The sequence below is a fragment of the Leptopilina boulardi genome, unplaced genomic scaffold (genome assembly GCF_019393585.1).
Source record: "Leptopilina boulardi isolate dan_hultmark-lab unplaced genomic scaffold, ZJU_Lbou_2.1 LbouV2_5, whole genome shotgun sequence".
Taxonomy (NCBI): domain Eukaryota; kingdom Metazoa; phylum Arthropoda; class Insecta; order Hymenoptera; family Figitidae; genus Leptopilina; species Leptopilina boulardi.
This window is the reverse complement of record NW_026137994.1, coordinates 320,662-334,308: the sequence shown is the minus strand read 5'-3', so window position 1 is coordinate 334,308 and position 13,647 is coordinate 320,662. Positions and strand designations below refer to the sequence as shown.

Here is a 13,647-nt window from a genome sequence, read left to right as displayed (position 1 = left end):
CAAATAAATGAAAAAATTCATCTAAAAGAATAAAATATGAAAATTCTATACAATGCGATAAATTATTATTATTCTATATAGAGAAAATAAAAATTCTTTAAAATGTGCCTAATTATTTTAATAATGAAAATTCGTGTAAATAAAAATTCTGACAAATAAAATTTTTCAAATAAATAAAAATTGTGTGTAGTTAATTTATGTTTATTTGAAAAATTCTTTATAATAAAGAAAAAATTGGTTTTAAATGAAAATTCTGCAAAATGAATATCCATAAAATTGAAATTCTATAACGATAATTTATTTATTAATTTCTCTTTTTTTTTTTTTTTGAAGAATATGTCAAGGTTCTTTAGGGATTAAAAATAATTTATAATTTTCTTTCATATATAGTATATATATTAAAATATCATGCATATTCTAATTTTTCAATAACATATTTTTAGGTATATACATATTTTTAAGCGGAAAAACCACTTCGTTTGTGTCATAGAAAAATATATTACACAATTCACGCATCACTATGCGGAAAGTTGAAGGGCGAAATTTTTTAATTACAAATTGAATAAAATTTCTGTCTAAAAATATATATGTATCAAAATTTTTTTATTATATCAAACAATTTTTTGGGGGAAAATTAATATACTAACGTCATAAAAAGTGTTTCCTATATAAAATTTTATAAGGAAACTATTACTTTTTTCCTCCCATATCAATTTTGAAGAGAAATTATATAAATTAATATTATAATATGTAATTTTATAATTTAATTTTATAATTTTATTATTAATTACTAAATTATTTATAATAACAGTAATTATAATATTTTTTTTTGTCTCTCTTTTTTAAAAATTATAGAAATAAATTATAATAATTAACAATTAATTAATATATAATTAATAATTATATTATTAGTAAATTATAATTATTATAAAATTATTATAAATATTTTTCTATTCCTTTCTTTCCGTTGATATATATATGTATATTTAATAAATAAAGATCCTGAATTAAAAAAAGGCTTTCATGATAAAATTTATATTAAAGAAAGTTAATTTAAAATATTGACACAAATTTTTTTTTTCTTTTTATTCATATTTTTTCTTTCTTTTTTTTATTAATGGCAAAAGAAAATAGGTACGGATATAATAACCAAATGAGACCCAGAAATTTAATCTGTGAAAGGTTTTAGAGCGCCTAAACGGTCGATAATTTCGAGCTATATATGCCTATATAGAGAATTTCCTTGGAACAAGTTATTTCTGGTTTAAAATTGACCTTTTCTTGAATTTTAACATGATAAACTGCAAAATTATTATTATTATTATTCTATTTTTTGCACTCTCTGAACAAAATTTTTGTTTGAAACAAAAAAAAAAAAGAGTAATTTATTTTATTTTCATTTTTTAATTTATTTAATTTTTTTATTTCATTGAAATAATATTTTTTAGTGAATATTTTTAATTAATTATCATAAAAATTAATTTTATTTTACTAATTTATTAATATTTAAATTAATTAATTTTTAAATTAAATTAATAATTCATTAGTTAATTAATTACTAATTAATATTGGTAATAATTAATTAGTTACTAATTCATGTTATTTTTAATTAAGTAGTTACTAATTAGTATTGCTAATAATTAATTAGTTACTACTTTTTTTTAAAAAATTAATTAGTTCTTAATTTGTATTGCTAATAAGTAATTAGTTACTAATTAGTATTGCTAATAATTAATTAGTTACAAATTATTTTTTTGATTAATTAGTTACTAATTTGTATTGCTAATAATTAATAAGATACTAATTTTTTTTTAAATTAATTAGTTCGTAATTTGTATTGCAAATAAGTAATTAGTTACTAATTAATATTGCTAATAATTAATTAGTTACTAATTATTTTTTTTATTAATTAGTTACTAATTTGTATTGCTAATAATTAATTAGTTACTTAATTAGTATTGCTAATAACTAATTAGTTACCAATTAGTATTGCTAATAATTAATTAGTTACTAATTATTTTTTTTATTAATTAGTTACTAATTTGTATTGCTAATAATTAATTAGTTACCTAATTAGTATTGCTAATAACTAATTAGTTACCAATTAGTATTGCTAATAACTAATTAGTTACCAATTAGTATTGCTAATAACTAATTAGTTACCAATTAGTAATGCCAAAAATTAATTAATTACTATTTAGTATTGCCAATGATTGGTTAGTTAATAATTAATTTCAGTTTCAATTAATTTTAGCTAATAATTAATATTGCTAATAATTAATTAGTTGTTAAAACAATTTATTTCAATTAAATAGTTATTAAATATAATTAGTTACTAAATTAATGTTAATTTAATATATTAGATACTAATTTATATTACTTTCAATTAATTCTTTGTTAATTAATATTAATTTCAATTAATTATTTACAAGTACAATTAATATTACTTTTTTATTTTTTTATTTGAAAAAAAAAAATTATTTAAAAAATATTTTTTTTATTTAAAAATAATTTTTTTTTGAGGTTATTAAAAAAATATTTATTTATTAAAAAAGAAAAATTGTTTTATTTAAATAAATAAATTTTTGTATTTTTTTTTTGAAAAAAATGTATTAATTAAAAAAAAAATTTTTTTCTATTTAAAAAAAAATGAAAATTAGTTTTTTAATTATTTTGAATTTTGAAATTTTGTATTTCAAAAAAAAAGAAAGAAAAAATGAAAATTAGTTTTTTAATTATTTTGAATTTTGAAATTTTTTTTTTCCAAAAAAAAAGAAAGAAAAAATGAAAATTAGTTTTTAATTATTTTGAATTTTGAAATTCTGTGTGTGTGTGTGAAATAGAAAGAGAAGCTGCTAATGAGTGTTCACTCAAATCGATTCAACATTTTTTTTTCTTTTTTTTTTTTTTTTTATTCTTTTTCTCTCTTACTTTTTTCTCAGTCGCTCGCCGATAAATTCTTAGAAGTCACGACGGAATATAATCTACCTGGAGTGGAGGAGGTAATACTCGCAGTGTTGTTTAGTAGACAGAGTTGGTCAGTGCAAAACTTTAGTTCCCACCAAGCGGATATATTACAATTATTATTATTATTATTATTATTGTTTTAATTTTTCATTCAATAACAAATTTTCACCAAAAAGTCCACGTGCTTTTTTTTCCTCCTCCTGAAAAAATGAAATAAAAAAAAAAAAATTTTCCTTCTCATTGCAAAAAATATTATTTTATTAATTTAAAAAAAAAGGAACGATAAAAAATTTTTTTTTTTAATTAAAAATTTACTTTTAAGAAAAAATTGAATTTTTTTTTCAAAGTGAAAATAAATTTTCTCTCTTTGTGTTTTTTTTTTTTTTTTATTAATAATGAATTTAAAAAAAAGAATAATCTTCGAAATTACGTGATTATTATTATTTTGTTTATGTGAAACAATATATATATATATGTGTGTGTGTATGTGTATTTGTGAGTGACAATGAAAAAAAAACGGTCAAATTATTTTAGATAGGATTCAAAAAAAAAAAAAAAAAACAGTAAAAATTCGAAAAATAATTAAATATGATAATATTTTTATAAAAAAAATTTTGTTATTATTTTTTTTTTTTTAAGGAATTTGACAATAAATTTTTTTGATTATTAAAATTATTTAAATAAATAAAATATTAAAATTATATATTTTTAATATAAAAAAAAAAAAAAAAAAAAAATTTTTTCATAAAAAAAAAACATTCAAATATTAAAACAAAAAAATTCTAAAAATTTTCTCTAACGATAAATAATATAAATAAATAGTGAACATTTTTTTGTTTTACTTACATGATGATAAAAAAATATAAAAAAAAATATATATATTGAAAGAATTTTTCTTAATATATGAAATATAAAAATAAATTTTTTACGCAAATAAAAAATTCGAAATAAAGTAAAAATTTTCTTTTTATAATTTTATTATTATTTTTATTATTTTTATTATTATTATTATTATTTATTATTTTTATTATTATTTTATGTTTCATTATTCTTAGTACTTCGGTACGAAAGGGCTAATTTTTCTTTCTTTGTAAGCCCGTTTACATGTAAATAAATAAATAAATAAATAATTATTCTTATTTTTATTATTATTATTATTTTATTATTTTATTATTATTACTATTGTTATTATCAATATTTAAAGAAAAAAAAATTTTTAACTAAAAAAGAGGAAATAAAAAAAAGTAATATTGAAAACAAAAAAAAAATATTTGCAATGTCTCGTAAATTTTTATTTGTTATCTTTCTTGTCTTCAATATCAATCAGTCAAAAAAATTTATTCATGGAAATGTGATTGTCCCAAAGATACATCAAGTTTTTATGGTGAGTTAAAATTTTTTTTACTTTTATTCTTTTCGTCATATATATTTTTTCAAGCAAAAAAAAAAAGAAAAAAAAAGAATATATATTTTTAAAAAATAGAATTTTTTATTTATATCTTATTTTATTCAATTACAAAAATTAAAAAAAAAAAATTATTATTGAAAATATAATAAAAATGTTATTTTGTAAAATTTACTATATATACTATTGAATAAAGTTTTACAATTCTTTTTTTTCAGTAATTTTTACAATACTATTTGTCATTATTTATTAAATATATTTAGTTTGGTAATATTTACAATATAATATATATATATATATATATATATATATAGTAAAATTTACCAGACTATTGAGTAACCTTAACGATTTTTCATTTTAGTAATTTTTACAATACTATTTACTATTATCCATTAAATACAGTTTTGGTAATATTTTACATTATGCCCATATTGTAAAATTTACCATATTGTTGTATAATCTTTACAATTATTTTTTATTATAATTTTTTTAAAATACTATTTTTTGTTATTTATTAAATATACAGTTTGGTAATATATTTACAATTTTGTTACTAATATTAAAAAAAAATTTTTTAAATGTGAAAAATTTTTTTAAAATATTTAAAATTTAAAAAAAATTTTTAAAAAAATTAATAATAATCAAATAATAATAGACAAATTACGAATATAAATAAATTGAATAAATTATTAATTTATATTGTATTGTAATTTTTAATTCGGACCAAATTATCCAGATTTATAATTAGAATTTTCTATGTATATATATATATATTATGTATAAATGAAAATTAAATCTATAATATGAGAAAATTTTTTCTTTATTTTGTAATAAAATTTTTTTTTATCTTCACGAAACTTGTAATTAAAAAAAAATTATCTAGATCTAACAAAATTTCAAAATTTTGATTTAAAATTATAATCTATAGAGAGTTATTTCACAAAAAGGGAAATTTTATAATATATATGAATAAATTGTAAAACAGAATAAGAAAAAAAAATTAGAAATTTTAATTTATTCGTATTTTTTAATTAAATTATTTAAATTATTTGTTTTTGGATAATTAGATACCAAATTTTGAGAATTATTATTATTATTATTATTATATATTATTATTATTTATTTAAAAATTTTCATTCGGTATAATTATTATTTAAAAACCAAAAATTTGTCTTTTTAACTTTTATGAAATTATTTTAACATTTCTTTTTTATTTATATTATTAAGTAATTAACGATTTTTCTACGAAATGCCTAATCTTAGTTGTATTAGTATAAAGGTCTAATAATTTTTTTTTTTTTTTTTTTTTTTTTTGACTCCCGAAACATAAAATACGATTTAAATATTTTAGACTTGGGAATTCCACAAAAAAAAATATATATATATGTAGTATAATCCCTTATTGACAAATAAAAAATAATTTATTTTTATTTCATTACATAAAAAATATTTGTCTGAAAATAAAAATAAAAAAAAAAATTTTTTTTTACTTTAAAAGAAAAATGATTTTTTTTAACTATCAAGAAAAAATAATAATAATAATTAAAATAATAATAATAATAATAATAATAATGAAAATATAATGAAAAAGAAAATAAAAATGTTTAATTAATAAAAAATTTGATTTGTTTATAAAATTTTTTTATTTTTTTTTATTTATATATATATATATATATATATATTTAAATTTTTAAAAAAAGGTATCAAGTAGGTTAAAAGCGTTGATGATGTATAATAATTGGCGTGGCCTTCTTATCAGAGAAAATGATATGAACCTTTTAATACATTGTTGTCATAAATTCCAATCTCTTCTAACATTGACGCCCACTATTAATTTACTAAATTACTGGAAGAAAAAAGAAAAATTATTTTCATTCTCTTTAAATTTAAAAAAAAAAAAAAAAAATCGCAACGTACAAAATTAAAAAAAAAAAATTTTCTTTTGATATAACATTCATTTTTCACTACTAAATTATTAAAAAAAAAAAATGTTAAAAAAAATTTAAAAAAAAAAAAAAAAAAAATATTAAAAATTAAATTAAATTAAAATAGTGCTTTTTTTTTAATCAGAAATTTTTTTTTCCTAAATTAAATAATGTCCATTTTTTTAATAATAAATAATCTTTGTAGATTTAATAAAAAGGAAAAAAAAATTAATTATTTAATTTAAAAAATTATTTTTCAATTAAAAAATTAATTCTTTAATTAAAAAATGACCTTTTTGTTAATAATAAATAATTCTTATCGATTTTTAAAAGAAAAAACTTTTATCAATGTTAATTATTTATATATTTGTTATAATCGTAGATTATAAATTACATATAGAGAGAGATGCTCATAGATCTTTTATGTAAGAGGATAAGTAGGCCCCTCCAAGTGCGCGGATATACAACTTTTATAATTAATTATTTCCTGTATATACACATATATATATATATATATATATATAAACAATAAAAATTGCTTTTATCATTATAAAAATAAATTCAAAAATTTTTTGTTCAACTTCAAAAAACATATTTTAATCTTTTTTTCTACTTAAAAAAAAAATTTAAAACAAGTTTTACTATCTTTTTGATAAAATCTTCACAAAATAACTGGGGCATCAATTATAAACTATTTTCCAAGGAAAATATTTGCCTTCACTATATATATATATATATATATATATATATATATATATATATATATATATATATATATTGTGTCGGAAAACAATCGCGTCATTCAACCAGTCCTTATTGCAGTGAAATTATTTTTAGAGCTACCCCCATTATTGATTTGTCTAAGCCCCAAGTGCATTATTGGAATATATATGTTTCTAAAATTGTATTCAATATGCAATTTTTTTTTTTACTAGGTTTGAAGTTGTGTTCGATTTTTGACGTATATACAAATTTCGAACTTGATTTTGAGGTTATATATTCGCCTTACGTTCTGTGCAATTGAACTCAATTTTGAGGTTATATTCACCTCTTTCCATTGTGAATACACTAGAGCTGTGCAATGTTCGAATCGAATCGAATTTTGTTCAGTTTTTAATGACCCTGACTCGAATGTCGGATTTCGACATTCGAACTGGGCTGATTCGGATGTCGAATTTTTGTAATTTTTGTAACCCTAAAATAATCTGAATTTGAAGGTGATGTTTATTTCTCTTTCCAATTGTAGAAATACCTTAAAATTATTAAAATTTGGAGGTTATTTTATGTCAATTCCTGTTTTAATTGTAGAAATGCCCTAAACTGATCTAAATTTGGATGTTATTTTGTCCTCTCTCCATTGTAGAAATACCCTAAACTGATCTAAATTTGGAGGTTATGTTGTCCTCTCTCCATTGTAGAAATACCCTTAACTGATCTAAATTTGAAGGTTATGTTGTCCTCTCTCCATTGTGGATATACCCTGAAGCTATCAGAATTTGGAGGTTATTTTGCCCTTTTTTCATTGTTTAAACACCCTAAAATGACCTAAATTTGGAGATTATGTCCATTCCTCTTTCCATTGTGGAAATACCTTAAAATTATCTAAATTTAAAAATTATTTTTCCTTTTTTCTATTGTGGAAATACCTTAAAATAACCTAAATTTAAAAATTATTTTCCCTTCTTTCTATTGTGAAAATATCTTAGAATAATCTAAATTTTGGAGGTTATGTCCAGGAGTTCTCTTTCCATTCAAAAAATACCCTAAAATTATCTAAATTTTAAGGTTATGTTATTTTTTTTCTATTATATTATAAAAATATAAACATTTTATTTGTTTTAGAACACTTCAGTGCCGGAGGAATTGAAAAATTTACCACTTGTGGGAAAATGTTGTCCATTGGGAGAAATGTTATTATCAAACGATATCAACGAAAAAGCTATTTGTACAAAAATTAAAACTAATAACAAAAATAATAATTATAAGAATAATAATAATAATAATAATAATAATAATAATAATTTTATTAATAAAAATTCAACAACAGAATTTCCATCGAAAAATAATATATTTTCACCATTCTTTTGCGAACACAATGAAAGTGCATTAGTAGTTCCAGGCAAACGAAAAAAAGAATTTGTCGCATATATTGGCGATCCCTGTCCCTATGTAAGGTATTTAAAAAAAAATTATTTAAAAAATTCAAATTAAAAAAAAAAGAAAAAAAATTTTTTTAAATTTAAATACACAGCCACACAAAAAAAAATTTGTGTTCTGACCCAAAGGTCTCACTATGTGTACGTTATGTTTTTGGGGTCAGTTTTCAAAAATTCAAAATGGCGGATCCAATATGGCGGACACTTTTTTGTAAAATTCATCGGATTCGCTTGAAAATCGTTACCCGTTACATCCAGTAATGCCAATGCCGACGGTACAAGGATTTAGAAAATTGGTCTTAATTAAATGAATGTAATAATAAAGTCATTTTTTGAGGTTAGAAAAAATTTCTGATTTTAATGGAGTTAAATAGACCTCGAATTCGGGTTCAGCGAACCCTAAAACCCCTGAGTAACGATTTTCAAGCGAATCCGATGAATTTTACAAAAAATTGTCCGCCATATTGAATTTTTGAAAACTGACATCAAATTCGTAATCGGCGACCCTTAAAACCCCCGAGTAACGAGTTTCAAGCGAATCCGATGAATTTTTCCAAAAGGTGTCCGCCATATTGGTTTTCTGGGGTTATATCAAAACCCTGAACTGATGGGGTTAAATGGACCTCGGATTCGGATTCAGCGACCTCAAAAACATAACGTACACATAGTGAGACCTTTGGGTCAGAACACAAATTTTTTTTTGTGTGGCTGTGATATTAATAAAAGAAATGGAAAAAAATTTAAATTAAAAAAAAAATTTCTTTCAGATACTTATTACAACCAAAAGAAACATTGCTAGATGAATCTTATTTATTGGAAAATGGCTCAATTTATTACACTTATGAACATCCACCATTATTATCACCGGGAATTGATTATTGTATGGAAATATTGGAAGATATGGGACTTCAAACACTTGTTTGTTCAACAAAAGGTTTCTTAAATTATTTAATTAAAGAAAAAAAAAATTTTTATCTCTTTTTGTCTATTTCTGTCTCTTTTTGTTACATTCTGTCTCTTTTTGTTACATTCTGTCTCTTTCTTCCTTTTTCTGACCTCTTTTTTATCTTACTCTTTATTATTACATCTCTTTATATTTCTTTTTCTAACTTTCTGTCTATTTCTGTCTCTTTCTATCTCTTTTTGTTATTTTCTGTCTCTTTGTTATTCTCACATTCTGTCTCCTACTTTCTTTTTTTTTATTTTCTGCCTCTTTGTTTTTAACTTTCTGTCTCTTAGTTTCTCTTTTTTTTATTTTCTGCCTCTTTGTTTTATATCACTTTCTGTCTCTTAGTTTCTCTTTTTTTTATTTCCGCCTCTTTGTTTTTCTCACTTTCTGTCCCTTTATTTCTCTTTCTATAACTTTTTGACATTTTCTGTCTCTTTCTACTTTTTTCTGTCCCTCTTTGTCTTCCTCCTTTTTTTATATCTCTTTCTATCCATTTTTGTAACTGTCTGTCCCTCTTTCCTATATTTTTTTGTTACTTTCTGTCTCCTATCCTTTTCTGTCTCTTTCTGTCCCTTATTGTAACATTCTGTCTACGCCTTTTTTTTATCTCTTTTTGTCTATTTCTGTCTCTTTTTGTCACTTTCTGGCATTTTCTTTCTCTTTCTGTCCCTTTTTATCATCCTCTTTCTTTTTCTATTTCTTTTTCTCACATTCTGTCCCTTTCTTTCTCTTTCTATCACTTTTTGACACTTTCTGTCTCTTTCTACTTTTTTCTGTCCCTTTTTTTGTTTTCCTTTTTTTATATTTCTTTCTATTCCTTTTTGTAACTTTCTGTCCCTCTTTTCTATATCTTTTAAATAATTTCTGTCTTCTTCTACCCTTATCTGTCTCTTTCTGTCCCTTTTTGTAACCGTCTGTCTCTGTCCTTTTTCTATCTCTTTTTGTATATTTCTGTCTCTTTTTGTCACTTTCTGTCATTTTCTGTCTCTTACTTTCTCTTTTTTTTATTTTCTGCCTCTTTTTTGTCACTTTCTAACTCTTATTTTCTCTTTTTTTTATTTTCCGCCTCTTTGTTTTTCTCACTTTCTGTCCCTTTCTTTCTCTTTCTATCACTTTTTGACACTTTCTGTCTCTTTTTACTTTTTTCTGTCCCTTTTTGTCTTCCACTTTTTTTATATCTCTTTCTATTCATTTTTGTAACTTTCTGTCCCTCTTTCCTATTTTTTTTGTTACTCTCTGTCTCCTACCCTTTTCTGTCTCTTTCTGTCCATTATTGTAACATTCTGTCTCTGTCTCTTTTTGTCACTTTCTGTCATTTTCTGTCTCTTTCTTTCTTTTTCTTTTCCTCTTTTTTATCTCCTTCTGTAACGTTCTGTCCCTTTCTTTTTGTCTATTTCTGTTTATGTTTTCCACTTTCTGTCTTTTTCTGTCTTTTTCTGACTTTTTCTATCTCTTTTTGTTATTTTCTGTCTCTTTCTGTCTCTTTCTGTCTTTTTCTTCTTTTTTCTGTCCCTTTTTTATCTTCCTCTTTCTTTTTGTCACTTTCTGTCTTTTTCCTTCTTTTTTGTCACTTTATGTCTCTTTCTTTTTTACTCTTTCTTTCTCTTTCCGTCAATATTTGTTTCTACTATTTGAAATTAAATTTTAAATTTTTCATTTCTTTCCTCCAACAGAAGATCATGAAGTAAAAATTGATTATCGATTAATATTTTATGCATCTGGATTATTAATATCGGTGCCATTTTTATTATTAACAATAATTGCCTATTGTATAACGCCAATATTAAGAGATGCACATGGTAAAGCACTTTGTAATTATTGTGGCTGTTTAGTTGTTGCATTTACAACATTGGCACTTGTTCAACTTGCCAATGACAGTATCAGCGATGATTTTTGCATTTCCATAGGTATTTTATTTTCAATATTTTTGATAATAATTTTTAACTATTTTATGAAATTTAAAACAAAAAAATTTAATATTTCTATATATGAAATTTTTTTTTTTTTTTAATACAAAAAAAGATTTATTTTTAAATTTATTATAATAATAATTTAAAAAAAAAAATGTGTTTTTTTTTCTTTGCAGCTTTTATAATTCAATTTTCATTTGTGGCATGTTTCTTTTGGTTAAATGTCATGTGCATTGAGACATGGCTATTGATTCATCGACGTGTATATCGTAATCAATGCTATTTGAAACCAAAAAAATTATTTTTCTATTATTCAATTTGGGGCTGGCTACCACCGTCGATACTTATTATTATTTCAATGATATTGGATCTACATCCAACGGTACCGAGTACATATGTTAAACCAAATTTTGGAACCGCCAGCTGTTGGTTTGAATGTATGTATACTTTTATTATAATTATTATTATTATTATTATTATTATTATTATTATTATTAGTATTATTATATTAATACTATTAATAATTTTAATTCTATTCAAAAATAGAAAAAGACGGAAAGGGATACAAAGAGACAGAAAAAAATAAAAAATCTTTTTCTGTCTTTTTCTGTCTTTTTCTATTTATTTCTGCCAGTTTTCTGTCTCTTTTTTCTATATTTTTCTGTCTCTTTCCATTTATTTCTGCCATTTTCTGTCTCTTTTTTCTGCCTATGTCTATCTCTTTCTGTCTCTTTCTATTTAATTCTGCCATTTTCTGTCTCTTTTTTCTGTCTATGTCTATCTCATTCTGTCTCTTTCTATTTATTTCGGGCTTTTTCTATCACTTCCAATTTACTTCTGCCATTTTCTGTCACTATTTTTCTATATTTTTTCGTCTCTATCTATTTATTTCTGCCATTATCTGTCTCTTTTTTCTGTATTTTTCTGTCTCTTTTTATTTCTTTTTGCCTCTTTCTGTCTCCATTACTCTCTTTCTGTCTCTTTCTTTTTTACTATATTATTCAACCTCTTTTTGTTTCTTTCGATCCTAATCTATCTCTTTCCATTTCTTTTTATCTCTTTATATTTCTTTCTGTCTCTTTTTATTTATTTCTGCCTGTATTATTCTTTTCTGTCTCTTTTTATTTATTTCTGTCTGTATTATTCTTCTTCTGTATCTTTTAATTTATTTCTGTTTTTTCTATTTTTTCTGTCTGTATTATCCTTTTTCTGTCTCTTTTTATTTGTTTCTGTTTTTTCTGTCTTTTTCTGTCTCTTTCTGTCTGTATTATTCTTTTTCTGTCTCTTTTTATTTGTTTCTGTGTTTTCTGTCTCTTTCTGTTTGTATTATTCTTTTTCTGTCTCTTTTTATTTATTTCTGTTTTTCTGCCCTTTTCTGTCCCTTTCTGTCTGTATTATTCTTTTTCTGTCTTTTTTTTTTATTTATTTCCGTTTTTTCTGTCTCTTTCTGTCTGTATTATTCTTTTTCTGTCTGTATTAATTTATTTCTGTTTTTTTCTATCTTTTTCTGTCTGTATTATTCTTTTTCTGTTTTTTTTTTATTTATTTCTGTCTCTTTCTGTCTGTATTATTCTTTTTCTGTCTCTTTTAATTTATTTCTGTCATTTCTGTCTTTTTTTAAATTTATTTCTGTCTTTTTCTGTTCTTTTCGATCTTTCTCAATTTCTTTCAATCTTTTTCTGTCTCTTTAAAAAAAAAAATAAATAAAAATAAATAATTTTTCTCTTCTCCTTTCAGCTGACAAAAATGCAATGCCCTATTTCTATATTCCAGTTGGTGTTCTCATTATAATGAACCTAATTTTTTTTGCCTTAACTGCCCGTGATGTTAATATTTATCAACATGAATTAGATTTACGTTTGATTGCATCAAATCAAGAATCCGATCACAATGAACAAAAAATGATACGTAGAACGCAAAAAAAATTATTTCTATGCATTGGATTATTTTTTTTTATGGGCATGAATTGGGCAATGGAAATGATATCATGGTGGTCAAAAGGTGATACAATTGCATGGACTGCATTTGATATGGTTAATGCATTACAGGGAATTATTATTTTTGGTCTTTTTGTTTTAAGAAAACCAATACAAAATATTGTTTGGTATCGAATACAATATCTTCGCGGTGTGCCAATTGAAAATGAACCAAATGTCATTAATATTGATTTAAGAATGTTGCCACTTGATGACATTATTGACAATGAGACTGATAACAATAATCATCGAACTGAGCAATTATAAAACGAAAAATTGTTCTTATTGCGTTTGAAAAAATAGTTTAAAATAAATTTTTTTATGTTTTTTTTTTAAAAAAAAGGAGGTAGGAAATAAAA

General features: G+C 21.7%; 1 protein-coding gene across 1 annotated transcript; it reads left to right on the top strand.

Moving 5' to 3' along the window:
• Nucleotides 1–4,070: 4,070 nt before the first annotated feature.
• Nucleotides 4,071–13,573, top strand: LOC127289678 (G-protein coupled receptor Mth2-like). Its single transcript, XM_051317765.1, has 6 exons — nucleotides 4,071–4,351; nucleotides 8,140–8,471; nucleotides 9,221–9,387; nucleotides 11,076–11,309; nucleotides 11,489–11,749; nucleotides 13,050–13,573. The coding sequence occupies exons 1-6, from the start codon at nucleotides 4,244–4,246 to the stop codon at nucleotides 13,553–13,555; spliced, it is 1,608 nt and encodes a 535-aa protein (XP_051173722.1). The 5' UTR covers nucleotides 4,071–4,243; the 3' UTR covers nucleotides 13,556–13,573.
• The last annotated feature ends 74 nt before the right edge of the window (nucleotides 13,574–13,647 follow it).